This window comes from Sapajus apella, unplaced genomic scaffold, assembly GCF_009761245.1.
Source record: "Sapajus apella isolate SASKATOON/1434 unplaced genomic scaffold, GSC_monkey_1.0 scaffold2, whole genome shotgun sequence".
Lineage (NCBI taxonomy): Eukaryota > Metazoa > Chordata > Mammalia > Primates > Cebidae > Sapajus > Sapajus apella.
Window position 1 is genome coordinate 7,233,877 of NW_022436942.1, and position 26,356 is coordinate 7,260,232.

Genomic DNA, 26,356 nt, shown 5'->3' on the forward strand with positions numbered 1-26,356 from the left:
ACTCCTCCCTAACTCATTTTATGAGGCCAGGATCATCTTGATACCAAAACCTGGCAAAGACACAACAAAAAAAGAAAATTTCAGGCTAATATTCCTGATGAATATCGATGTGAAAATCCTCAATAAAATACTGGCAAACCGAATCCAGCAGCACATCAAAAAGCTTATTCACCGCGATCAAGTTGGCTTCATCCGTAGGATACAAGGCTGGTTCAACATATGCAAATTAATAAACGTAATCCATCACATAAACAGAACCAAAGACAAAAACCACATGATTATCTCCATAGATGCAGAAAAAGCCTTCGATAAAATTCAACATCTTTCATGCTAAAAACTCTCAATAAACTAGGTATTCATGGAAACTATCTCAAAATAGTTATTTTAAAAAATATATACAGAGAGAGCTTTCTTTTCTTTCACCATTCATCTTAAGTAAGAGTTAAGACAATCATGATTTATCCTCTTTCTCTGTGCAGTTTTCCCTATGGAAAATCTGGCCTTGCCCACCATATTGATTTCATATTCATTTTAAATTGGGAAAAACAATAAAGGCCATAACCCACTCAAATCAAAAAAAGAAGAAACTATAATTTGGCTGGTAGAAAGCAGCCAGACTGTGGCCACCGGAGTTGCTTTGGCAGCACAGGGGACTGTTTTTCCTCTGGGTGCTAACTGAAGCCGGCCGTGGTTCAGTGCAGTGTGTCACTACAGCCTAACCTCTGAATGCTGCTTACGTTCTTTGTTCAGCACAGTGTTTTCTCTTCATCCCTTAGCACTAAACAATTCCAGTTCTTTGGCATTGGTTTTTTCAGTTGTGAAAATGGTGTAACTTTATCTAAAGGCTGTCTTTCCAAGGCTTTGTCTTGCTGTGTGGTGAAAGGATAAAAGAAAATTCTCCTCAAGAAGCCAAAAATAAAGTCTTTAGTCAATAGGCTAAAGTGAAAATGGTCTTTAGGGTGAGCTTGCACAAGAGTCTGTTTTGTGAGATAACACTGTTTTATAGTGTGTTCACAATTCAATGCCAGATAGGGATGCACTGATCTCGTAATTTGGAGGCCTTAATATATTCTTGCAGACCCCCAGTGGTACCATAATGTGTTCCTAAGTGCTGTATGAAGGAGATAGATCATATATTTTTCGGTTGTTCTTAACCGCTTACCAGACTGCTTTATAGAGAATTATAATTTTCATTGTAATTCCAAATACAGATAGATGTCTTTGAATCACTAGAAATCTGAAAAGAGGGCTCTCTTTTGACATGTAAATCTTCTGGTGGGGAGTATTGAATTCACAGAATTGATGAAAGTTATAATTTACAGGTAAAAGCCCTCTTTTGAAGGTAGATGATTCGTCTATGTTGTAGCTTCTGTTTCCTAAGTTGAATCTCTCATTTCATTGTATCATTTGGATGGAAGCTGTTTTTCACTGAGTAGATCGCTTAGGATGTGTAAGGTCATAGCAGAAGAATAAATGCTATTAGTGATCCCTAAGTATTTGCTGTCTTCTGGGAAAGTTATTTAGACCATCTGCTTCTCTTTCTTAATTTATTGCCTCTAAGCCGTTTTGCTACTCACAGATTTGCAGAGCAATGGAAAGGTGTAAACATAGGGTCACTTTGTGATTCATTAAACTTGTTAAGTTTAACAGTAAAGGAAGTGAAAAATGGAGAACTAACAAAAGCTTTTATGTTAGCTATTAATTTCACATTTCTATACTACTATAATATTTGAAGAGAAATGATTGAAATTTAGTGATTTTGCTGTGTATTTTTTCAAAGGAGCTTTGTCCCTTATGCAAATCAAGATGAAATTCTGATCAGAAGTCTCTAAAATATTTCCAGTACTTTAAAAAAAACAAACAGTTTTTAGCACTGATAATAATCCAGGAGTGAGCTGGAAGGTATTTAGTTAGTATAATTAAAAGAGAGCATGAATAGCTTTTTCTTTTAAAAAAAAGTTTTAAAGTATTCTTGTAATAAAATAACTTCGTTATAGGTACTAAACTATAGACATATTGGCTTTCAAGGTATAATATCTATTTGAATTTAATAGAGTTTAGATTTTGAAAATCAGTTCCTCTTCTGCAAAGTTTTGCTATAAAATATGCCTCAAAAAGCTATGCCTTTCTTTTGCTGAAGGGTCAAAAATATTATTTCCAAAATATTTTAATATATGAATTTGAGCATGTTCTGATTACTGGCCTAATAACTAGTAATATTTACTGATCAGATTGAAAATTGTACAGTTTTGAAAATATTATATTTTCTGGGCCCACATGAAAGAGGTGTAGAAAATATATATTGACTACAACTTACTGATAAGCCTTCTACCTTTTCTCCCATCATCTGTTTTTACTTCTTTTGCTGGCCCTTTTGCAAGAATAAGACTACCTATCTGTTACCAGAATTATCATTTTAATTCAGAAAATAGTTAAAATTATCATCTAATTGAATCTACCATTTTATTCTTTACAGTGAGTGAATTCAGGAGCCCAGTATAGAACACAAAGATTTCCATAGTAAACTAAACTTACGAGAGAGAAATTGAGTGCATAATGTTTTACATTTCCTTTATTATATTTATATTCATATTATGTCTACTGCTTATTTTCCATTTTTTTAGACCCAGTGATTTTTGTTGTTTCAGTGTCTCAGATTATGACCTTGTTCTATTCTAGTCCAGATCTATTATTTATAAAAAACACAGCAACAATATTTTGTGAGTTTTTCCCCACAATTAAAATAGTAAAAAAAATATGTAATAATTTGGAACTGAATGATGAAATTCATGGCTTAGGTAAAAGTACTTTTCACTTTAGAAAAGGAAATAACCCCTAACACACATAGCAAAGCTTTTTAAGAGACAGTCATATTACAGTTCTAAATGGAAGAGGGGGTTAAAAGATTGTAAAACTCTGTGTTAGACTTCCCACTTTATGAAAAAATGTACCCTGGTAATATCTTTACATGTTTAACTTTTAAAATCTGGATATGAGATTGGTAGAGCCTTAAATGATTCATATAAATCCTAAAAGCAAAGTCGGGAGAAGCCCCAAGTCGGAAAATATATTCAGCTCATAGAAAAACTCAGTGAATGTTTTATGAAGGGGTGAATTTATCTAATCATTTACTCCACAAAGTACTGAAGCTTTACAATCAATGTATTTAACATTATTCCTATTACTGGAGATAATAGTGGTAAAAATTCAAAGACCCTGTCCTCATGGAACTTAGATTCTAATGAGAGTAGATAGACAATAAACATGTAAACAAGCAAATAAGATCACTTCATACACTTCAGAGTGCTTTGAGGAAAATAAAACAGGACAGTGGGATAGAGAAGAGGCACAGAGCTGGAGTTAGGGACCAAGAAAGGAAAACTCCAAGGAGGTGATTGGAGTTGACACTCAAATGATGGGAAGGAGCCAGGTATCAGAGACCTGTTGACAAGTATTTCAGGCAGTCATTGGTACAAATAAAGTTGATGTATTCCCAGGAATAGGAAAGAGGCTAGTGTGGCTGGACTATAGTGAAAGAGCAGGAAAGTAATCTCAGATGAGGTCGGAGTAGACAGGGAACAAAATCCAGACTATATCTTAAAAGGCTTTGTAATCTATCTGAGTTTGAATGTATTATAATAGGAAGCCGTTGTTAATTCTAAATAGGGGAGTTATATGACCTGACTTACATTTTTAAAAGAATGAATGAATGAATGAAGTCAGCTGGCAGGAAGTAGAGAATAGAAGTTAATAAAAGAAGTACCTCACCTCAAACCCTTAACATACACCACCCACAGATATTTCTCAGAAGCCAGATGACAAATATTTTCTTTTAATGTCAAGCCAGGCATACCTTGCTGGAAGGATTTTTCTGGTACTAATTTACTTTCTGCAACTTATTACGGAAACTCTATGAGACTTTTAGAAAAAATAATATGGAAATAGCTATGTATAACATAAGTTTGGTAGTATTAACTTTACACCAAATGGCTGAAAGGAAAAAATTCATATTGCTGTAAATATTTTAGAAGTATTTGGGAGCACACTGGTATGTATAAACTGCAGGAGAACATCCCGACTGCTTAAACTCTGCATCCATGTAGTTAATTCAAATAAAGAGGAAAAGAGAAAGACTGTCTGATAGGGATGTGGCAAGTTGTTACGAAAAGGATACATCAGAAGAGGCAACCAAAGAAGTACTTACTACCTCTGTGGAATTTATTGCCTCAAAGGATTAACTATGGATTTTCTTCCTTTAATCTTTGTAAAGATCATGAGCATCAATATGGAATTGAATTTTAGTGCCTGCTTTAAACTTTGATGTTTTATGATACATACAAATTTTTAAGCTTGCTTGAAACATCTGAAAATTATCCAAATGGGAAAAAAAAAAAAAGACATCTTGGTACATGTAGATAGGGAAATCTCACTGGTATTTAACATTTTTATTCCTTTAAAAATCCTTGTGAATTAAATATGATTTCTATTTTCCCGGGAAGAAATTGAGTCTCAGAGAGTTTTAAATTGCTTGTCTAAGCTCATTAACTAGTAACTGGCAAAGTCACTGTCTGAACCCAGATTCTGATTCCAAGGCTGGGACCATTGATAGTTCTCCAACAGTTTGATCTTTAGAGCTGTTTTTAAAAGAGGCCGGAATGTATACATGTGAGTTCATTTGAGAAACTTCATTCTTTGACTTCAGCATGTTCAACATTCCATTACTGTCATTAATATGTTATTATCTAGTTGTGAGATTTTTTTTTTTGAGGAACCAGAGACAAATCTGGCTAGAGAAGGAGCTCACCAATGGGATGAGACTTGAGATAATTCTAGAAAGTGACCATATCTCAAATTCTACATGCTTTTGGGACATGTGACACTATGAGAAGTTTTTAGAATTTCTTTTTTAAATGATGAGACAGAACAATACCCAAGAGAGCGCTGGGAAGTGGGATAAAAAGAAAGCGTTAAGAAGTGGACAGGTGTCCCCATCTTTTATATGAATTCGAGGCTGTTATTAAAGAATTGTTTTAATTTTGGAAAAGAGTTTATAATTGAATCATACACTATTTAAATACATTAAGACATGCCCATACTTGTACTATCTGAGCAAATAAAGCCCTTATTCTTATTTATGTGAAAGCTGTAGTTTTAGTGTCCCAGACTCTCAGTCCAGACAGTTGACAAAAAGTTCAAATACTAGGTTGCAGCAAAAGTAATTGTGGTTTTTTTGCCATGGCTTTTGCATCAACCAAATACAAATCCCAACAAGTTAACCAGAGACAAATTTCTGCAAGGGCCTCACTACACCACACAGAGGAGCTCATCACAATCCTGACATAAACACACACGAAATCTGAGCTAGAAAATCAGGTCCAAAAATAATTGCTTATCTGGCAACTCAATATTGTAGAAAGTCAGGGGGGGAAAAAAGGAAGCCCTACATCTGATCCTCGTTGTGCCACCAACAGTAGCTTAACTTCTTAACTTCTGGCAAGATGTTTAACTTTTGTGAACCCATATCTATCTATCTGTCTATCTATCTATCTATCTATCTATCTATCTATCTATCTATCTATCTATCTATCTATCTAGTGAGAGCATGGAATCACTGTCTATTCCAGCTCTATTACTGCAAGTTTTATTCTAACACATCTTAGGTATTCCTCCTCTGAAACTTAACAGGATGCACATGGAATGATGTGTATTCCTTTAGTGATCACCTCTGTAAGTAGATTGAAATATTTGGTTTAAGAACTTGGGAGCCGCCGGGCGCGGTGGCTCACGCCTGTAATCCCAGCACTTTGGGAGGCCGAGGCGGGTGGATCACGAGGTCAAGAGATCGAGACCATCCTGGTCCACATGGTGAAACCCCATCTCTACTAAAAATACAAAACATTGGCTGGGCATGGTGGCGCGTGCCTGTAATCCCAGCTACTCAGGAGGTCGAGGCAGGAGAATTGCCTGAACCCAGGAGGCGGAGGTTGCGGTGAGCCGAGATCGCGCCATTGCACTCCAGCCCGGGGAAAAAGAGCGAAACCCCCTTTCTTAAAAAAAAAAAAAAAAAAAAAAAGAACTTGGGAGTAATCTTTTAATATTTTCTCTTGCTTTTTCAAAGGATTATCTGGGAGCTTGCATTGTCCTCACTGCATCTATTGCATCCATTAGTGGGTCTTCGAATTCTGGATTGGTAGGCTTGGGTCTTCTGTATGCACTTACGGTAAGTATGGATAAAAACATCACTGAAACAGAAAACCAAACACCACATGTTCCCACTGATAACTGGGAGTTGAACATTGAAAACACATGGACACAGAGAGGGGTACAATACACACCAGGACCTATTGGGGGATGGGGGATAAGGGGAGGGAAGTTAGAGGGTCAGTCTATAGGTGCAGCAAACCATCATGGCACATATATACCTATGTAGCAAACCTGCATGTTGTGCACATGTATCTCATTTTTAGAAGAAAGAAAGGGAAATAAATCTCACTTTGTGCAGTTGGAGGTTCTTTCTATAGTTATTATCAACTCTTATTCATGGACTTTAGAGGAGAGGTTTAAATTCATAACAAGATTACATCTTGCAAATAATAGTAGATTGGGGCCCAACCCCAGCTTTATAGTATAGTTTCGATTCAATTCTACCTTGTGAACCAATTTTTAAAAACATCCCAGATCTTGTGGTCAGAGTACTCTCAAGGCTATTTGGGATCCCTTTCCTGAGTTGTACACAACCCAGTTGGGGACACAACAATGAATGTGAATATACACGAGATAAGTACAAACAGTAGTGTATACCACTATCCATCGTGCAGGGAAATTAGAGGACAGTTCACAAAATGGTGACATTTATGGACCCTTAAAGACAGCAGACACCTTCTTTGCTGATATATTGCATCACATTCTCCGTGGTCTCTAATATTCTGTAGCACTTATGAGTTGTACCACACACGTACACTAATAGTCCAAGTTAACCCATTCCAAAATTTCTAGTAATTACCACAATTTCTTACTTTATTTTAAAAAGTTTTTTATCACCTGGCACAGATAACCAATTATTTGAATTGGGTTGTGAGGAACTTGGCTGACCTGGAGGTCCAGATGGGTGCAGTGAAGAAAGTGAACAGTTTCCTGACTATGGAGTCAGAGAACTATGAAGGCACCATGGGTATTGCTCTAAATATTGTTTCACTTAAATATTCATTTTAAACAAATATTATTGTGTGTTGGTCACATTGCTGTTTTTGCATTTGCTTTCCACTTCAATATCCAGAAAACTGTCTCTCATCTTGGCTTTGCTTATTATGTGCACCTGTAAAGATATGACTCTTTAGGCTGAAAAGTCTTGGATAAAACCAGACAGAGTCCAAACAAGGATTATTTAATGAAATTTAAAGTGGGTTATAAAAATATTAGGGCTTTATTACATTAATTGCTGACCTAAACTATAAACTATTATATTATCTTTCTCAAGACATCATTAACTTAGATGTCAAAAAATTTGGATCTGAAAATACTTACTGAGATTCTTAACTTTGCTAGAATAAGACTGGCAGGAAATTCAATACTGAAAACAGAATAATCTTTATTAATGCCAATCTCAAGCTTAAAAGGCATTCCTTTACCTAAATCTTTCAACAGCCACCTAGCTCTTCAAGGACAAAATCCAGAACACTTAGCTAACATCATGAGCCCTTCATTAGCCAACCTGTGCCCACCTATCTTGTCCCATTTCTTGTCATCCACCTGCACCACTTTTACTCTGGCCACACTAAATGCTAGACTTTCTTTTCCTCTTTGTTCTCCTATGTGCATATATTTAAAATAAATTTCCCCATCTCCCATCCTCTAAGATTCATCTCAGGAACTGGTTCCTCTTGGTGCCCTCCTGGACCTCTGAGGTTAGCACCATCCATGTTCCCAGAGCACCATAGGTTTGCCCTCATCATGGGCCTCCATGAAGTACTTGTAGGTGCTGACCTACTGGACACTTCCCCAAGAATAGAGCAAGCACCTTGAGCTGTGTCTTTCATCTCCACATTCCCAGCACCTTGTACAGTACCTCTCACTTTTTAGGAACCTAGGTGTTTAATGATCAACTGACTGAACAAATAAATCAATTCACAAATGAACTATCTCTGTCCACTTTGACTAGAATTGAGTGATGGAATGCTAAAGAGACATGATGATGGTTAAGGCTCCAAAAATAAACATGAAAAAACTGTCTTAAAAGTGCTAAATGAAAAGGTGTTTATGATTTGAATTGATTTGAATATGATTTAAATTTTTTAAAAAACCTGCCACCTAGTTTTGTTCAGTATTGCTTTAAATTTAGAAAAAAAAGTATATATGTGTTAATGTATTTAAGTATGCATACATTTCTTTCTACATCTGTCTCTATCTACCTATTATCTATCTATTTCCCCTCCTCATCCTCCAGATCCTTCTCAAGTTCCAGAACATTGGCCACAAGAAGGGGAGATCAAGATACATGATCTGTGTGTCAGATATGAAAATAATCTGAAACCTGTTCTTAAACACGTCAAGGCTTACATCAAACCTGGACAAAAGGTATGAAATCACTGCATTTGATTTGTTGTATACATAAAACCTCCAACGGAATCTGGTTTTTTACTGCCTAAGCTCTTCAGACTTCCCAGCCAAGTAAGTATATTCTCACTGGGCTCACATTAATATTCCCTACCTGGCGTTGGTCAAATTTTATCTGCATAAAAACAAACAAACAAAAAAAAAAATAGAGATAGGATCAGACTACAGTACATGTTCTCCAAGTCATATTGTAATTCACTAGTCTCCCATGAAGATCAGAAAAGTCAACAATAGGCATGTTTTAAAAAATATCTGTCTTCTGGCTGCTGCCAATTAGCCATCCCATTGGGAACCTCTGCATTCATAGTAAGTCTAGTTCCCAAATGACTTATTTTTGTTATTATAAAAAGAACAGTGGGCAGAAGAAAATGAACTCATTCTACTTTTTGTTATAAAACCATCACTTCTAAGATAACATGGAAATCATTATTTGTTAGTGCAACAATATACTAAATGCAAAAAAAAAAAGCCATGAAGGAAAAACAATGCAACCACATGGAAATAAAAATAATTAGAATGAAATCGAAGATTTGGTGAGAACTGTTTTTATATTTTCATTCTGTTGAGACAGGGTCTTGTTCTTTCACCCAGGCTGGAGTGCAGTAGCATGATCATGGATTGCTGCAGCCTCGAGCTCCTGGGCTCCAGCTATTCTCCCACTTGAACCTTCCAAGTAGTTGGGACTGCAGGCACACACCAACACACCCAGTTAATTTTTGTGGAGATGGGGTTTTGCAATATTGCCCAAGCTAGTCTAGAACTCCGGACCTCAAGTGACCCACCTGCCTCAGCCTCCCAGAGTGTTGGGATTACACGTGTGAGCCATTGTGCCCAGCCTGTTTTTATCTTGATGATAATTCATAATGTAGACCTAAGAAAAAATATCTATAATGTAATTATTTAGATATAATTATAGTTTTATCATAATATCTTGTTTAAATTAAAACACAAAACTTAAGCTAATCTTCTGTCCTTTGAGTCTTCTTCTCTTGAGTGACAGCTGTTTTCATAGGTGGGCATATGCGGTCGCACTGGCAGTGGGAAATCATCCTTATCTCTGGCTTTCTTCAGAATGGTTGATATATTTGATGGTGAGTTGCTAACTAAATTTTTTAAGTGGCTATGTGGTGCTTTCCTTTAAAAAAAAATCAATTTACCTAATCCTGCAGAAATAAAAAGCAAATATTTATAAGGACTTTGTGTTTTGCACATAGTTCAAGGCAGATATCCCAAATAAACAGCCCAAAAGTAAAGAAAGGACATAGAATTGGGGAAATAAACTGATGATCCTTAAAGCATTTTAATAAACTGGTAAAATGAAAACAAGGCCACCCACTTTGAATGGCAGTAGGTGGAGGTGGCATTTCAAGAGAAAGGAAGAGGAAGGACAACTGCCTTGCTTCCTTTAGACTAAACATATATCTCTTTCCAACAAAGGAAAAAAGTGCTAGGAGATTAGTAAACTGCCTTTTAAATTTTGATACATGACTCTTTTCCATCATCTGCTTAATGTCATGGTTTAATGACATTGAACATTTTGTGAGGAGGCAACCTTTGCTGTAAAGTGATAAAGCTCATGATAGCAATGTACACAGCTATTTATTCATCCACCAAATTATTAATAATATGATACACAAGAGCATAGAAACAATTTAACCTTTGTTTTTAAAAAAAAGTCACACAGGCCGGGCGCGGTGGCTCAAGCCTGTAATCCCAGCACTTTGGGAGGCCGAGGCGGGTGGATCACGAGGTCAAGAGATCGAGACCATCCTGGTCAACATGGTGAAACCCCGTCTCTACTAAAACTACAAAAAATTAGCTGGGCATGGTGGCGCGTGCCTGTAATCCCAGCGACTCAGGAGGCTGGGGCAGGAGAATTGCCTGAACCCAGGAGGCGGAGGTTGCGGTGAGCCGAGATCGCACCATTGCACTCCAGCCTGGGTAACAAGAGCGAAACTCCATCTCAAAAAAAAAAAAAAAAAAAAAAAAAGTCACACAATTAAGTCTATCAGATGGCCTATAAATAGGCCAGCACATAAAGTATCTTGAATGAAAGAGGATCCAGCAATAAACTTGACCAAACTTACTGTACTTGACAGTACAGGAAGTGCTTACTGTTATTATCTGTAATGATGATGATGATTGCAGCACTTTGCATGTTTATTGTACTTGACAGTTTATATTATTGAATTTAATCTACACCACAGCTCTGTGAGATAAAGAGGTCAGTTTATGAACAACATGGAACTATAGTAAGTGTAATTTCTTTGGGGTTTAGATTCAGGAACAAGATAAACTTCTGTCACTAGGTTAGCAGCTTACTTTTCCATGGCTAGTAATAATGTACAGATACTTTAAGGACTTTCAGTGGGATTAAAGTTATAAGGCAATTAAGTGATCAAAATCAATTGATATTTTTCATTAAAACACTATGTTTATGACTGATCATGTTAGGTTAGCCTGATCCTCATGAGTCCAGACACATGATTTCAGGTCCCATGTGAACACTATCAGTGATTATTCTCATTTTAATAGCAGTAGGCTATTAAGATTTTAATACATAATTTATTATTTCTGATCTATTATTCTTGAAAGACGTAAGTTAAGCTAATCACCCTTGCCTGCTCTAAATCTATCTGGTAAAAGGACTCCAGCTACCATTCTAAGCCTGACATCTTATCGCACGGGGCAATATGGTCTCTGCATAAAAGTGATATGATTAACTGCATACATGACGGTGGAGAAACAACATCCAGACTGCACAAATCTCTGAGTCCATATGCAGTATAGAGAAATTTATTAAAACTTTATATTCATATCACAGAACTTTCTTTTCTATTTGTAATGCATTGTACCATTAAATCAATATAGGAATGAATGACAAAGATTCTGGTTTTCAAAGAGTCTATATTCTAGTTGAGGAACAGACAATTAAAAAGATAAGTAAAGGTATATAGAATATCAGATTCTGATAAATCTCACAAAGAGAAATAAAGTGGGAAGGAGGATAAAGGGAATACAGGAAGGGAAAGGACTCAGTAAGGGGTAAAAGTACTTTTTGGTTGGTATGATCACATAAACCAAATAAAAACTCTGAATTCCTTTAGGAGAAATACATAAGAAAAACAAACCATCACCAAACGTGTATTTTTTTTTTAGAGACACATGATGTTTTTAACACTTAAATGGAAAAGTTGGTCTTCTGAATTTCAACCCTGAACTAGGAAAGAACTTTTAATTTGTAAACAAATATTATTTTACTTGTTAGTTTGCTACATGCCTGTAATTTCTGTTTCTCCTTAACAGGAAAAATTGTCATCGATGGGATAGACATTTCTAAATTACCACTGCACACACTACGTTCTAGACTTTCAATCATTCTGCAGGATCCAATACTATTCAGTGGTTCCATTAGGTAGGTAACATGTTCAGCAAACATCTGTGTGCCTTAGGATTTAGCCTTTGACTCTTAGAAAGGTTTTACTCAGAGTCATTTTTCAGATATGAGTGAACTGATATCAGAACAACAAAATCAAATATGCTTTCCAACAATCTGGATTGGAAAAACCTAGAGTTGCTAAATTAACCTATAAAAATTATGCTTCCAGGAGATTTCATCCCTTTCAGTTTGCTTCTATAAAAGCCATTTTGTCCTCTATACTTGAGAGCAGTGATGCTTGGCAGACATTTCTAAGGTGTTCTGTCCTACAGATATCCAGTCTAACTTGGATGTCTGGCCTGGCCTCAGCAGATATTCTGACTTTGGTTAATCCTTTTACCTATCCCTCCACCCCTTATAACTTTACTTCAGCCAAAATTTCTATGCATAAAGCTGCTACAGTTTTCGTGCCTGGTTCAGGGTTTCCCACAAAAAAAAAAAAAAAAAAAAAAAATGGGGATATCAACCATCTGCTAGGTGCTTTAAATATATTATCTGATTAAGTCCTCAAGCCATTACTCAAAGAAGCTGTAACTTAACCCAAGTTCATACCCCTACTAAGTGGAAGAACTGCTATTCCAACTGAAGTTCATCTGATTCCAAAGTCCATGTTGGCATCTTTATTAGTCTGTTTTCACACTTTTATAAAGAATGACCTGAGACTGGGAAAGAGGTTTAATTGACTCATAGTTCTTTATGGCAGAACTGTGAGTCAATTAGGTCTCTTTTCTTTATAAACATATAGCGGCATGAGAATGGACCAATACACTACTATTGCTGGTGGTGCAGCACAGCCTATCTAAAATAGTTCATATGTTCCCATAGAGATGTACGTATGTAGCATCAGCTCTGCAGGAATATTTTGCTAGATACTGTTCAGGTTATACAAGCATTATTTGGAGCCAATGGATCTATGTAACAAACTTGGTTATATGATATAATGTATATTAAGTTATATAATAATATCATCAAGACCATGTTTTATACTATTAAGATTATACATTCATTCATCAAACACTAATTCAGTGCTTGCTCTGCCCTGAGCACTATTCTAGGTGCTGAATATACAGCAGTAACCAAACAAATGAACTTACATTGTAAGGAAAGAAAAGCAATAAGTAAATACACATAAAAGTTTCTCTATTTTTACTTATTGATTAACTAATTTTTCCCTACAGATTTAATTTAGATCCAGAGTGCAAATGCACAGATGACAGACTCTGGGAAGCCTTAGAAATTGCTCAGCTGAAGAATATGGTCAAATCTTTACCAGGAGGTCTAGGTATATTTTCCAAATAGTATATTTATTTTTTATATATGCCATTAATCCTACATATCTTTATATTTTATGCTATAATCACATAATTTTAGTGTTAAATCTCCTTATATTTACAATAAAATCCTAAAAGTCATTAGAATATTTCAAACTCTAATGTTTTTGCATGGGATACCAGAGAATGAACCCCGTAACAAATTCTGTTCTATGTGACTACTCCAAAATATTCCAATTAATACATCTATCTCTGCCATCTTTTCACAATTGATGGGTACAGGTCATTGTAATGGATGTTTCCCTGTGGTTATTCTTGCTCAGTTGACCTGTCTGATCACCTACCATCAGAAAATGAATGGGAGGATTGCAGGAGCTGTTAGGTTTAAGTCTTTGGCACCATTTAGGGAAAGCCAGTTTTGCCACATTAGTAGCCATTTTCCTTGCTGCAAGAAGGGAAAATTCTCTTTATTGATATGACATAAGTCTCTTTGTGTTTGAAGACATTGTTGTGCATTGCCTTGAGGCAGTATCAGTTTTAACCAAGTGCATAAAGAACACAACATGTACTCAATCACTGATAAAAATTCAGTCCCAGAGGTTGTACAATTTCTGACAAATAAGTGATAACAGAATGAAAGAAAATCTGATTATTAAAATCGCAGAGATTAATCACAGATTTAAATCACTGTCTTTAACTCATTAAATCAAACGTATAATTTTTGACTTCTGCTTCCTTAACATCTAAACTCATCTAAGAAAGCAATAGGAAAGATAATAGTTGATTGATATTCTAAATTTAATATACAATTTATAATTACCTAATTGTGTTGTTTGGCATCTAGATTTTTAAAAATCAACCTACAAAATAAAATTACGTGTATTTGGTAGTTCACTTGAAAAGGAGAGCCAACTCAAAAACACTACATTTTATTATTTTAATTAAGTTCCAAGGAGAAAGTATGCCACAAACAAAAGTCAAGACAGCATGTCTTTAAGGAAAGTTTGATTGACTTGCCAGGGTCAGGTTGTGAAAGTAATTCTAGAATTTTGGATGAACCTTCCCATAGTGATTTTTTTCCTTTTTTTTGAGACAAGTTCTCACTATGTTACCCAGACTTGAGTGCAGTGGCTATTCACAGGCATGACCATCACATACTACACCCTCTAATTCCTGGGGTCAAGTGATCCTCCTGCCTCACCCTCCTGAGTAGCTGGGACTATAGGTGCCCCACTATGCTTAGCTCCCATAATAATTTTTTAATGTCTCCTGTGGAAAGCCCAGCAAGTCTACTTGAGAAATTAATACATGCTTATAGAACGTTCTCTCTTGGCATTTAGAGATCCCCTTTCTCTCCACTAATAGTTGAAAAGACAGACTATTGCATCTTTCTAATCCTCTTCATTAACATGAGAGCTACATACACCTGTTTAGAATTGTGGGCATATTGATTTGAGGTTATGGTACAGCACAGGCAATAGGAGATTGTATTTACATTATGTAACTGACTGTATATTATGCTTATCATCTTAGTAAAGATGACCAATTGCTTAATGAAGATTTGGTTCAGGCCAGCTTTAGTGGAAACATTCCTTATCCCCAGCATCCTCTTTTATATATAAATTAGAATTTGGAGAATAAATACCTATCTTCTAATCATGACAAATTATAAGACTTTGATACCATTAGAATATAATCAATAGAATTTACCCCCAGAACTTTAGAAAACGGTGTTTGAATTCTAATTAAAAAAGACATTTTGTAAACAGAATTTATCTTAAACTCACCATTTATGAAATATAGTACAGTTTATGAAATATAGATGGACACAAAAAAAGAAAAGGATAATGAGGACATACCATTCATTTATCCATACAACAGTGGATTATTCAGCTCCTGTGTAAGATACCACAGTACTAGGGACATACTGAAATGAAAACAAATCCAGTCCTTATCCACTTTGTACTTAACAGTCTAGAGAGAGGAAAGGAGAAGTGGAATTGGAGTTGAGAATATTCTATATCTTATCAAGTTAGCTAAATGTGACTTTGGGCAAGCCATTTCATCTCTCTGGGCCTTAGGTAATTAATCTCCTTAGAGAATAGTATTAAATAATTAAATAATTTCCAAGGTTTTCCTGTCTTCAAAATGTGTTATATCCTACTATCAGAGGTAATTCCCTACCTATTGTTATAAATGAGATTATTTAGGATCATCTTCATTTTCCCAAAGTGGAGTTCCTCTTTGTTGCTCCAGTATGAAATCCTTGCACCAGCACTAAGTGATAGCTATCATGCTGTCATACAGCGTAATGTGGTTTACATGATTTTGCCCAAGAAAATGTTAGTAGCATTCCTTTAGTGAAATCCTTGCTTCTTTCTCTGATTTAGATGCGGTTGTCACTGAAGGTGGGGAGAATTTTAGCGTTGGACAGAGACAGCTATTTTGCCTTGCCAGGGCCTTTGTCCGCAAAAGCAGCATTCTTATTATGGATGAGGCAACAGCTTCCATTGACATGGCCACAGTGAGTGCATTATCTGTGCTTTTAAAATGGACAAATTGGAGAAATTTGCATGAAAATTATAATTGATTATTTCCTGATTGGGTTCTGAATCCAATCCAACCCAAGTACTATTGTTTTGAGAATCTTCTCAATCATCTCCTTGATGAACTGATGATAGCACATTGAGAATTAAAATAAATAGGACTCTATATATGGTTTAAAGGCCTTTCTATTACCAATAAACATAAAATAAATTTGCCACAACTTTTTGATAAATTTTCAGAATAGCAAATTTTCAGGGCTTAGTTGATGAGAGGTACTGTACTATATTCAAGTATTATGCCATAAAGTTCTGAAATGCAGTATGAAAATCTCTATTTAATAGAATCTATTGATAAACACCACCACTCATTATTTCCTAAACAAATTTGAAGAAGAAGGATTCACTTGGATTAATAATGGCTAGAATTAATAACAGCCTTCTCTATGTGTTTATTGTAAAAAGCCATAAATTTTGCCTTTTGAAAGATAGTACTTGACATTGTCAAGTGTGTCCAAGAAAGATCTGTCCAGAAGGCTGTGATTGAGTAGGGAAAATATTACATTAAATCATAAACTGTGTATGAGCTAGCAATTAATGTTCTTTTGAAAGTTAACATGATATTAAAATTTGACATCAGAAAGGACAAAAAAAGAACCCACAACCTCATATGTTTTTTTTTTTTTTGCTGCACACTTTAGATTGGGTAAAACTACTCATAAAGTGAAACAGTTTCAAGTTAGTTAAGAGCTATTTATACATGGAGATGCTAACTTGACTTTTTTTTTCTATTAAGTTAGTCTAATCGAAGTACGTAGACTTATACAGCTTTCTTAAACTTAATCTAAAGCAGTAAAATGGTCTCTGATCAAGTCATTGCAATAAATAGCATAATCACCTTCAAAATCAGTATTAATTATTAAGGTTGTACAACATTGAGAGTTATTATAAGGGTAATATTGCCTCAATTAAGGAGAGAGAGTATGAAAGAAATGGCAGTTGATTGAAAGAAGGAATTCCTTCACTCTAAAAATTGAACCAAGATTTCCTCTAAGAGAGATGAAATCTGTACCCATAACAGCCCTTAAAATATAATTATAATAGTGCTTTGAGGTGGGAATAAAAACAGTTTCTGCCTAGAATGTTCATTTATGGGTCGAAGTCCAAATTTTGGCATCAATTTTAGTTCTTCCCTTTTCTGACTCAAAGGTAAACTTCGTTACAGAATTTTGCTGGTTTCGAACATACACTGTTTGTAGTATAACTCAAGTGAGCATTTTTAGTTATACTACATTAATTTCACTTTCTTCTTTGGGTTTCCTGGAAATAAATATATCACACACTTCCAGCTGATCACTGACTGTCATTTGTGTTTTGAAGACACATACAGAATCCAACATGAACCTGCTGCTGGGGCCTACTCTTTCTTGTGCCTTCCACAGAAGACTAGGGAGTGAGAATGCTCACAAGGGATTGAGTGGAATATTGTTCTTGGGGCAAAACATTATGGTAAGACAAAGTAGTCCAGAGAAAATTTACACTATTTTTTTTGCAGGAAAATATTTTGCAAAAGGTAGTAATGACAGCCTTCGCAGACCGAACTGTGGTGACAATAGCTGTAAGTATGAGAAGACAGAGGCGGCACGCCTCTTTGGTTGTTGTACTAACATGTTATCATCTTTGGGTTTGAGCAAAATATACTTCTGTTGAATTACGTATTTTCGGCTAATGTTTCTGTGTCTGTTAAAAACAAATACAAAGATGTTTTGGAAGCATTGTTCTTTCCAAACTGTCTGCTCTACCTAACTGACTTCCCTAAGTTACAATGATAGGACATCCTAAATCTAAAGATTCCAGTGGGTCACAGCCTCTGCTTGTTCACCAGATACAACGGTAGTTCATATAGAATAATTCTCCTTTCTATAATCTGATGGTCTGATGAGCAGTTCCAGAAAGAAAATTCCTCCATTTGATTGCTTATTCTGCTACTATCTATACCTAATTTCTATGTTTCCATTCATCTATTAAAAAAAATAGACAATGAGATCTATCATGGTAGGGCAGGTAAGTTTTTCTGTTTTAGATAGCACCAATCAAATAGAAGTACGTAAATATTTGTAATTCACGTGAAAGCTGACTTATAATAGCCTGCAGTTTTCTGTCTTTTCCTCTTTGCAAGTGGATTCTTGCTCACATTTAGGCTTACTGCTTAACAAAAACTACTTTTTTAATGAGTCACATGGATATTTTTCCTTCTGCTGATTCTCTTCTCTTCTATTTTTCTCTCCAGCACCGTGTCTCTTCTATTATGGATGCAGGCCTTGTTTTAGTCTTTTCTGAGGGTATTTTAGTGGAGTGCGATACTGTTCCAAATTTGCTCGCCCTCAGGAATGGCCTCTTTTCCACTTTGGTGATGACCAACAAGTAGACCGTCATGATCTACTGCGCCAAATCTGTCATTCTCTGGTAGTTATCTTAGCAGTATCCCCTCAGTAAGGCACGGCTAATGCTTTGAATAAAGAGGAGGGCTGGGATGAGGGAACTAACTGCAGGGTGTTACAAAATCAGTTCAACCAAGTGCTTTAGTTATTATGCTCACTGCCAAATGGGGCACATGCATGTGTTTTCAAATATATACATGCAAAAGAGAGTGTTTATGAAATCTATGAACTGAATTACCTCTTATTCTAAGGACCAATTTCACTAGTCCCTAGGGATGTTTTTTAAGCATCCATAAAAATGCCATACACATTTCTTACCTGCGCTGGAGAATGCATTGTTAAATTTAAATAGTTACTTGAGTTTCACTGGTGAGTAATGGGAGTTGTGTATGGAGTGCTTGCTATGCTTCCACTTTCTTGGTCTTGGATGATGCATGGGAGAAATAGAACCCCTTTGGAATGTGGCATTTTTTAAGATGGCAGGAAATACCCCATCAGCGCTCGCTTTTTGCAAACTGCGTAAGTAAAGAAAAATCTACTTTCTCTAATTTTTCCAGTGAAAAGGTGTGAATGATTTAAGGGGTAGGAGAATTGGTTAACTTGAAAAATAATTGTCCAGTATTTTCAATAATTTTCTTACTGGAAAAGGTAAGGAGATATTTTAGAAGATAAAGAACTTTCTGTTGCCCCAAAATGGGTAGAGAACGGGAGAAAAAAATAGACCATTGCCGACTCAAAAGACGGATTTTCTCTACTCTGCATAAAGCATGGCATTGTTGGGTGGTTCTGTTTAGTCAATATCTGGAAGATTACTTGAGCATAATTTGTACTTTAAACAAAATGTTAGGTTTCCTGATTAGTTTACCTCTTACCTGATTTCTCTCCTCCTACATTCACTAAATACATTTCTATAGACTTACATATCTGTCACCCATTCTTCATTTCAAGATCACTTGTGTGAAGGTGGCCACTAGGATACGTAGAGTTCCCTGCTCCCACCCACCCCTAATACACATGAAGCTGTTGAGGAAGAATCACTATATTTTTTAGAGGACCAACTCCTCATAACAGGCTCATAAAAGGGAAAGCACCACCACATTTGTGGTAGACTCTTTGTAGAATGACCCTCAGCTCCGTTAAAATTAACTGTTTTTCCTTCCCTGCCTAAGAGCTTATTCCTTTGGTTAACTGCTGCTAAAATTGTGGAATAACTTAAAAAGATAACTTTCTCCAGCTTCTAAATGGAAGCACTCACACACCAAAACAGTCCATGTATTTATTTCTGAAAGTGATTACACGATTAATTTCTCTGGAATGTTTTGAAAATTTTATCAACACATTTACAATTGACACCACACTTTGTCAAAGAAAAATTATTTGGAATAATGGAATAAAAACCAACTATATTTATTTCTGTTAGCCAAGATTTTTTAATGTTTTCATTTTTATTTTTTTCTAGTAAACATTATTTTAGAATATTAATGCAGTGTTTATAATATTACATTTATGGGTTTAGAGGCCAAATTCTTTTTTTAGACATCCATGATATGGTTATTGAAGAACTAATATTTTTCTGGAGGGAAATACACAGCGGATATTATTGGATAGTTTGTTAAGTTTCTTTTTCCAAATGTGTGGGTGTGCAAATGGCTCTGGTCCTTTCTCAAAGATAAATAAACATTAGCCTCCAAAATCCCGTTAATTCATAAATCATGGTCTTTGACATTAAAAGTAATGGCAAAGACCACGATCACTTTTGCACCAACCTAATATATCGTTTGTTACCAATATTCAGTGAACAACAGGCTTGTCATGGGCGTTGAAAACTGGTGCATGTTCTAAGCTGGCATCGTTATCACATTCCATATATGTGTTTCTCTTCCTCTCAAGTCATGAGTCAGAACTATAACTGCTGGTTTTTCTGAAAGCATAAATACTGAGTCCACCCCATCTACCTGGCCTGGGACAGAATGCAGGCCCTTACCTCTGGGGATGGCTTTAGGTTGGACTTGGAATTGTTCAGAGAAGCGCTTTGGAAGACTTTATCAGCTAAACTGATAGCATTTCTAGCTTTAGAACTCTGGACAGGGACTACCATCAGCACACTAATATTTTGCTCTTTATAATTCAGGTTCAGTATGGTAGCCCCTGGCCACATGTGGCTATTATCTGAAATGTGGATAGTTCGAATTGAGAAGTGCCACAAGTGTAAAATATGTACCGGATTTTAAAGACTTAATACTAATAGAAGCATGTAAAAGTTCTCATGAATCATTTTTATATTGTTTACATAATGAAATGATAACATCTGAATAGACTGTGTTAAAATGTATTAAAATGTTTTCACTTATTTTGTGGCTCCTTATATTTCTGTTGAACAACACTGATCTTAGCAAGAGTAAAGGCCCATCACACAGATTTTTCCTAATTTATAAACATAAAAAATAATAGTAGTTGACATTTATTATTTGTTTGTATGTGTCAGACAAGGTGCTGATTTTTTTTTTACATGGATTATCATTAGAACTTCATCATAATTCTCTGAGGCAGGTACCATTACCATAGTTTTACAGATGTGAAACTGGAACTACACAAAGTTAAGCATATTGCTCAAGATTGCACAACAGGTGGTAAAGCCAAAATACACAATCCCAGTTTAACTTCAGAGCCTGTTCTGTTAACCATAACACTGACGTGGTAGGTGAATGCTCCTCTAAGGTATCAGAGAGCCTTATGATAGATGACAGGATGGAAATATCTTACATTTTGAAATTAGTCAACCTAGTTTTGATACTCGTTCTGCTACTTATTAACTATGCGATCTCCTGATTTTGCTTTATCTCTCTGAATGGCCTCCCCTATAAAGTGGAGAGGGATAACACTCACAGCTGAGGAATGTTCTAATGATTCACAAGAATGTGTGTGGAGCACTTAATATACGGCATATGCTCAGGAAGTGGTAACTTTCATCATTATTAGTTACTAATTAATCCAAAGGCCATCATGTGGAAAGAAGGAATGGGTCAGTGCCAGTGATCTCCGAAGACTGAGACTGCCTGTCTAAAGGCCTGGATAATCCCTTCTATTACTGCATCCCAGAACGGAACCACTTTCCAGGGTTCTTCAAATTTTCTTATAGCCCAAGGAATTAGTGACTCTGCACAAGAGATCATTATTGTTGACCTTAAAGTATAACTCCACTGGTTCACAATGGCCTCTCTTAATTTAATTGCTTAATAAACATTTTTACCCTACTTATACTTAAGGTTTCATGAAAATGGTAACATTGATATATAGTGTATTAACACTCAAATAAATACAGCCCATAGAAAACCCAGCCATGTTGGCCATTGCTTAAAAGTATGTAAATAAATGATCATTTAAATAAGGAAAAAAGAGGAAGTGTCTGTGATTCCCACATCTCATCACTACCAAGATAAACAAATACCCCAGAATAATTCGTGAAATATACATATTGCGTTGTTTTGGCTTGTGCCCTAAATGTATAACAAATACATGTATTCTTTTCACTCACAGCATCGAGTTCACACTATTCTGACGGCAGACCTGGTTATCGTGATGAAGCGAGGAAATATTTTAGAATATGACACTCCAGAAAGCCTCTTGGCTCAGGAAGATGGAGTATTTGCTTCTTTTGTTCGTGCAGACATGTGAAGGAGTATCTTAAAATGATACATGTATTTAAAATAATGCAGTCATACCTAATTAATGGATCATCAGCTTGACCTCTGTAAAGTGGCATCTTAAACTTTCACAGATTTTTGCACAAGAAGTTGACGTTTATTTTTCCTGTTTTTTAAAACAGTTTTTCAGGATATTATTGCTTAAAATGTTCATTATTGATATTTCTATAGTGATCAAGCCACTCTACCTTTAAGAATAGCTAGGTTGTATTAAAACATGTAAGCTACTTTAAATGGTAAACCTATAGCTACAATTTTCTCATAACTTTAAGTCTGGCATGGAAGTCCGGAACTTTAAGTCTGGCATCTCTCAGGCATGGACGTTGCAATGAGTAGTTAGTATTACCATACTCTTGTTAGTAGGAATATATTTTCCTTATTGTTGGAGTCTCCAGAGGTTATTGGAAGAGAATTAAAAAAGATATGTTTTCTAATGAAGTTCTCAAATTCATTATCTACAAGAATGCATTTGTATTCATTAACATTACTATTTTTGTTAGAAGTCTCTTTTTTCTCTTGTTTCTTATCACAAAGAAGTTATCACTGTATTTATTCTATAAAGCCAATGCCTTAGCTAGAAAGATCATGAAGAGTTTAAATATTTTAAAAATTTTTCTCAAATTTTCATTTTTTCCTGTTCTGTAATGAGAGAATTATTAAGATATAAGGCATAATGTGCCTTTTCCAGACAGAAGTTCAAAGAGTGATTAGGTTCAATCTTTCAGTGGCAGGCCAGCTAAACGTTCTACAGTTAATTACTAGCTGTGCTTCTTATCTTAAGCCCTAAAGTGCCACATTACTCAAGATTTACACAGGCACGTTGACTTCTTTTGGCACTGCTAATTATGGCAGGTGAACATTCCTCTTAGGTGTCAGATATTTCCTCTGAAACAATCTAATGGCAGGCTGGAAATATCTTACACTTTGAAGTTATATATGTAACAAGTGTCTATTTCTAGCTGGGAGAGTTTACCTCTTCTAGACATTTACCCAATGGCGTCACATATAATCGTTTGCTCCTGCTTTAATTTTAATGTGCATATAAAAAATATGCCAAAAATGCTATTGTAATTTTAATGAGCATGTAAAGAGAGTGTATCAAAAATTCACGGGATATTAGTGCTAGGTTTTGCTTAAATGAAAATTAATAAATTCAAAAATACTAAAAGTTACCATCATTGTCATGTGAGCAACCCGTTTCTACCCTTCTGTGCCCATCCACTGTAAATATCATCAATTTCATATTCATATGAAGATCCACATCCATTGTAAGATTGTGAAGACTTATAAAATTGATGAATTAAGAGAAATTATGGTGCTTTTCTATAGTTTTTTGTGCTCTGTTTATTGTGTAGTGTATTCACTGTTGGAAAATCTGTAATAGTTGTGTATCTAGAATATTGAATCTTTATATTGACAGAAAAGTAAGTTCCATAAATATAGACAAAAATGGCCCATCATATTTAGCTTAAATTGCAAACTTTTGTTGTGTATGTAAAACTTCATTGGAAGAAAATAACATTATTGTTTTCTGAAAACTAAACAGAATATGACTGGTACTCATTAATTATATCTTGAAAATATTTTCTAAAACTTCAACCACTCTTCTAAAATGTTGGTGTTTAAATCATTTGCAGGGCTGAATATACATGTTTCTTGTTAGCAGGTTATAATTCATTCTCACAGAGAAAAGAGTTGTTACCCATGGAAGTAACCTCTTAATGATATTTTCTAATTATATCACTGTACAGGCAACATCAGTAGAAGCCTTTTTAGCTACACTAAACTAAAGATCATGTTTGCCCTTTTACACCCAAGTGGTGGCTGGTCCCCTCATAACTGTTAGTTACTTGAGTAAAGGTCTAACTGTCAACTAAATTGACTAAATAAGGTCAAGGATAATCTTCTTCATTGATAACCATTTATTATACATATATTATCTATCGAACATAAAAAGATTCATCTTAAAATAATATTTGACTATATAGGTACATCTCTGTAAAAGATGACCAGCTTAACTAAATCAAATTTTACATTTATAAATTTTACATTTAATTAGTCAAATACATTTTAAAATTATAATTCCCATAAGAAGCAATAAATGCATCAAGCATTATATTAAAATACCACGGTTACTGATGTCATTGACAGGGAAAAGACATTTCGTATAAACACTTGTGCACCCTCTATTTTTATACTCTTACTCATGATCCATTTAAAAGTCCACTCAGCCCTAGATTAGATACCAGAAGACCCTCTAAATAACTGATCCCTGAAATTTGGGACCATGTCTTATTTGCCATTGTGCCCTTGGAATTTAATACAAGTGCCTAACCCATAGTAGGCCCTAAGAAATATAGTTGATTGATTCACTGATCAGTTTTACTGCCATGTGCCTAGAACTATAGGTTATTCTCTCTTTTCTGTGTTGTCTTTATTCTATTTATTCTCTACAATATATAAAATGTGTTTATTCTCTACAATAAATGTATTTATGCTCTATAATATATAAAAACATATTGGACTACTATTATATAATAAATTACTTTATTTGCTTAAAGAGGGTGATTATTTTTTCACTTACAGTTCCACTGGGCAGCAGCCAGGACTGGTCAATAGATGGAACTCAATACCAATTTAGAGACAATACCTAGCCCTGCTTTGACAATCCTGTTTCACATGTGCCAGAGTCATGCACTTCCTTACTTTTATAGATAGGCTCCAGAGAAGTTTCCATTAAGTGAAACAGCTATATTATTTTTTTAAATATATCTTTATTTAAATAACCTAATGGACTTTTTCCCAAGGTTTATTGATCAATTTTTAGGGTTGTCTTCCAATATATATTTTATCATATTTTGTAACACACTCTTTGGAGGTCTGTGATTTACAGTACTATGATAATTCCATTACTGACTTATTCAAAGTTAGATACAAATACTTATTACTCAAAGTCTTCTAATCTAAGCCATTTGGCATAAGAAGCAATAGCCAAGTGGATGTATCCTGTACCTTATGTTTAATTTGTTCTTTAGTAACTACATATCATTGATATCAGATTATCTCAAGTATTAACAGATTCACCTGGATCAAATTCTCCAGTGAAAGAGTTTGTATCTATATTTCTAGTAAGTGCCTCCAACTGGATTCATAAAAACCAAATTTGGGAATCACTGAGTTACCTCAATCATTACACTAGTTTCCCTTTGTTATGCTTAACGTGGAACCATCAAATACTAAAGGTGATTTTCACATGCTTCCTTTCCCTGCTGACATTACCTTATCCTGAATTGCTAAAACAAGCCTCCTGGTGTCTCTGAATTAATTGCCTTAGTTCATCATAAAGGAAACATTGTTTAATGAACCGAATCTTAGCTGAGAAGTTATTAACAGGGACTCAAAACATTATTTTCTTTTGTTTTGTGGGTTTAATCAGCAACAAGGGATCTGAGGATAAAACTTTTTTTCACAAAGGTGCAAAGCATTTCAAATATTAATTGTATGCACATATGACCAGTTTGAGATTTCACTACTGATGTTTCACAATATGGAAGGAAGGTGAATTATCTGTGATGACTATTCTCCTTTCCATCTTATGTTTTTTTTGCAAGTGTATCATTGCTGATACATGAAGGTTGATATATCCATTATACATATCTAATAAATGGAATTTATTTCTTTTTCTATGGACAGTAGCAAACTGCACTTAGCCAGTCACACTATGAACACCAGTGCCCTATTTCTAAAATAACAAAGATAAAGAGACCCATATCTGGCTAAATAAATTAATTGGCTCTAAGAGGAATGCACTCTGTGACTTAACTGCCACCAACCAGCACAGACCATCACCAATTACACATTCCATATTCATGACAAAGAGTTTTGTTTTCAGGCCATTATTTTTGCTAATCTGCCCACTGTGTAAAATAAGTAACTTGGTGACTGGCAAGATGGCTGAATAGGAACAGCTCTGATCTGCAGCTCCCAGTGAGATCAGCATAGAAGGGGGTGATTTTTGCATTTCCAACTGAGGTACAAAGGTCATCTCATTGGGACTGGTTAAACAGTGGGTGCAGCCCACAGACAGTGAGCCGACGCAGGGTGGGGCGTCACCTCACCCAACAAGTGCAAGGAGTTGGAAAACTCCTTACCCTAGCCAAGGGAAGCCATGAGGGACTGTGCCATGAGGAATTGTGCACTCTGGCCCAGACACAACACTTTTCCCACAGTCTTCGTGGCCCACAGACCAAAAGATTCCCTTGGGTGCCTACGCCACCAGGGCCCTGGGCAGCCCTTTGGGCAGACACCAAGTTAGCTGTAGGAGTTTTTTTTCATATGCCAATGG

The 26,356-nt window shown here is 35.5% G+C and overlaps 1 protein-coding gene across 6 annotated transcripts in view; it reads left to right on the plus strand.

Annotated features, from left to right (window-relative positions):
• The window catches only part of ABCC9 (ATP binding cassette subfamily C member 9), a 147,751-nt gene extending 122,570 nt beyond the window's left edge, over positions 1-25,181 (plus strand). For 4 of the 6 annotated variants that reach the window (XM_032287591.1, XM_032287584.1, XM_032287576.1 and 1 more), the window contains 9 exons: positions 6,119-6,220; positions 7,051-7,171; positions 8,444-8,574; positions 9,626-9,704; positions 11,920-12,028; positions 13,231-13,334; positions 15,714-15,847; positions 17,422-17,484; positions 21,845-25,181. In XM_032287591.1, the coding sequence (XP_032143482.1) occupies positions 6,119-6,220; positions 7,051-7,171; positions 8,444-8,574; positions 9,626-9,704; positions 11,920-12,028; positions 13,231-13,334; positions 15,714-15,847; positions 17,422-17,484; positions 21,845-21,982 (981 nt within the window). In that variant the 3' untranslated portion in view covers positions 21,983-25,181. Of the gene's footprint in view, positions 1-6,118; positions 6,221-7,050; positions 7,172-8,443; positions 8,575-9,625; positions 9,705-11,919; positions 12,029-13,230; positions 13,335-15,713; positions 15,848-17,421; positions 17,485-18,156; positions 18,333-21,844 lie in introns of all 6 variants that reach the window. The other 2 variants (XM_032287599.1, XM_032287614.1) reach the window with 1 other exon arrangement.
• Positions 25,182-26,356: the final 1,175 nt, after the last annotated feature.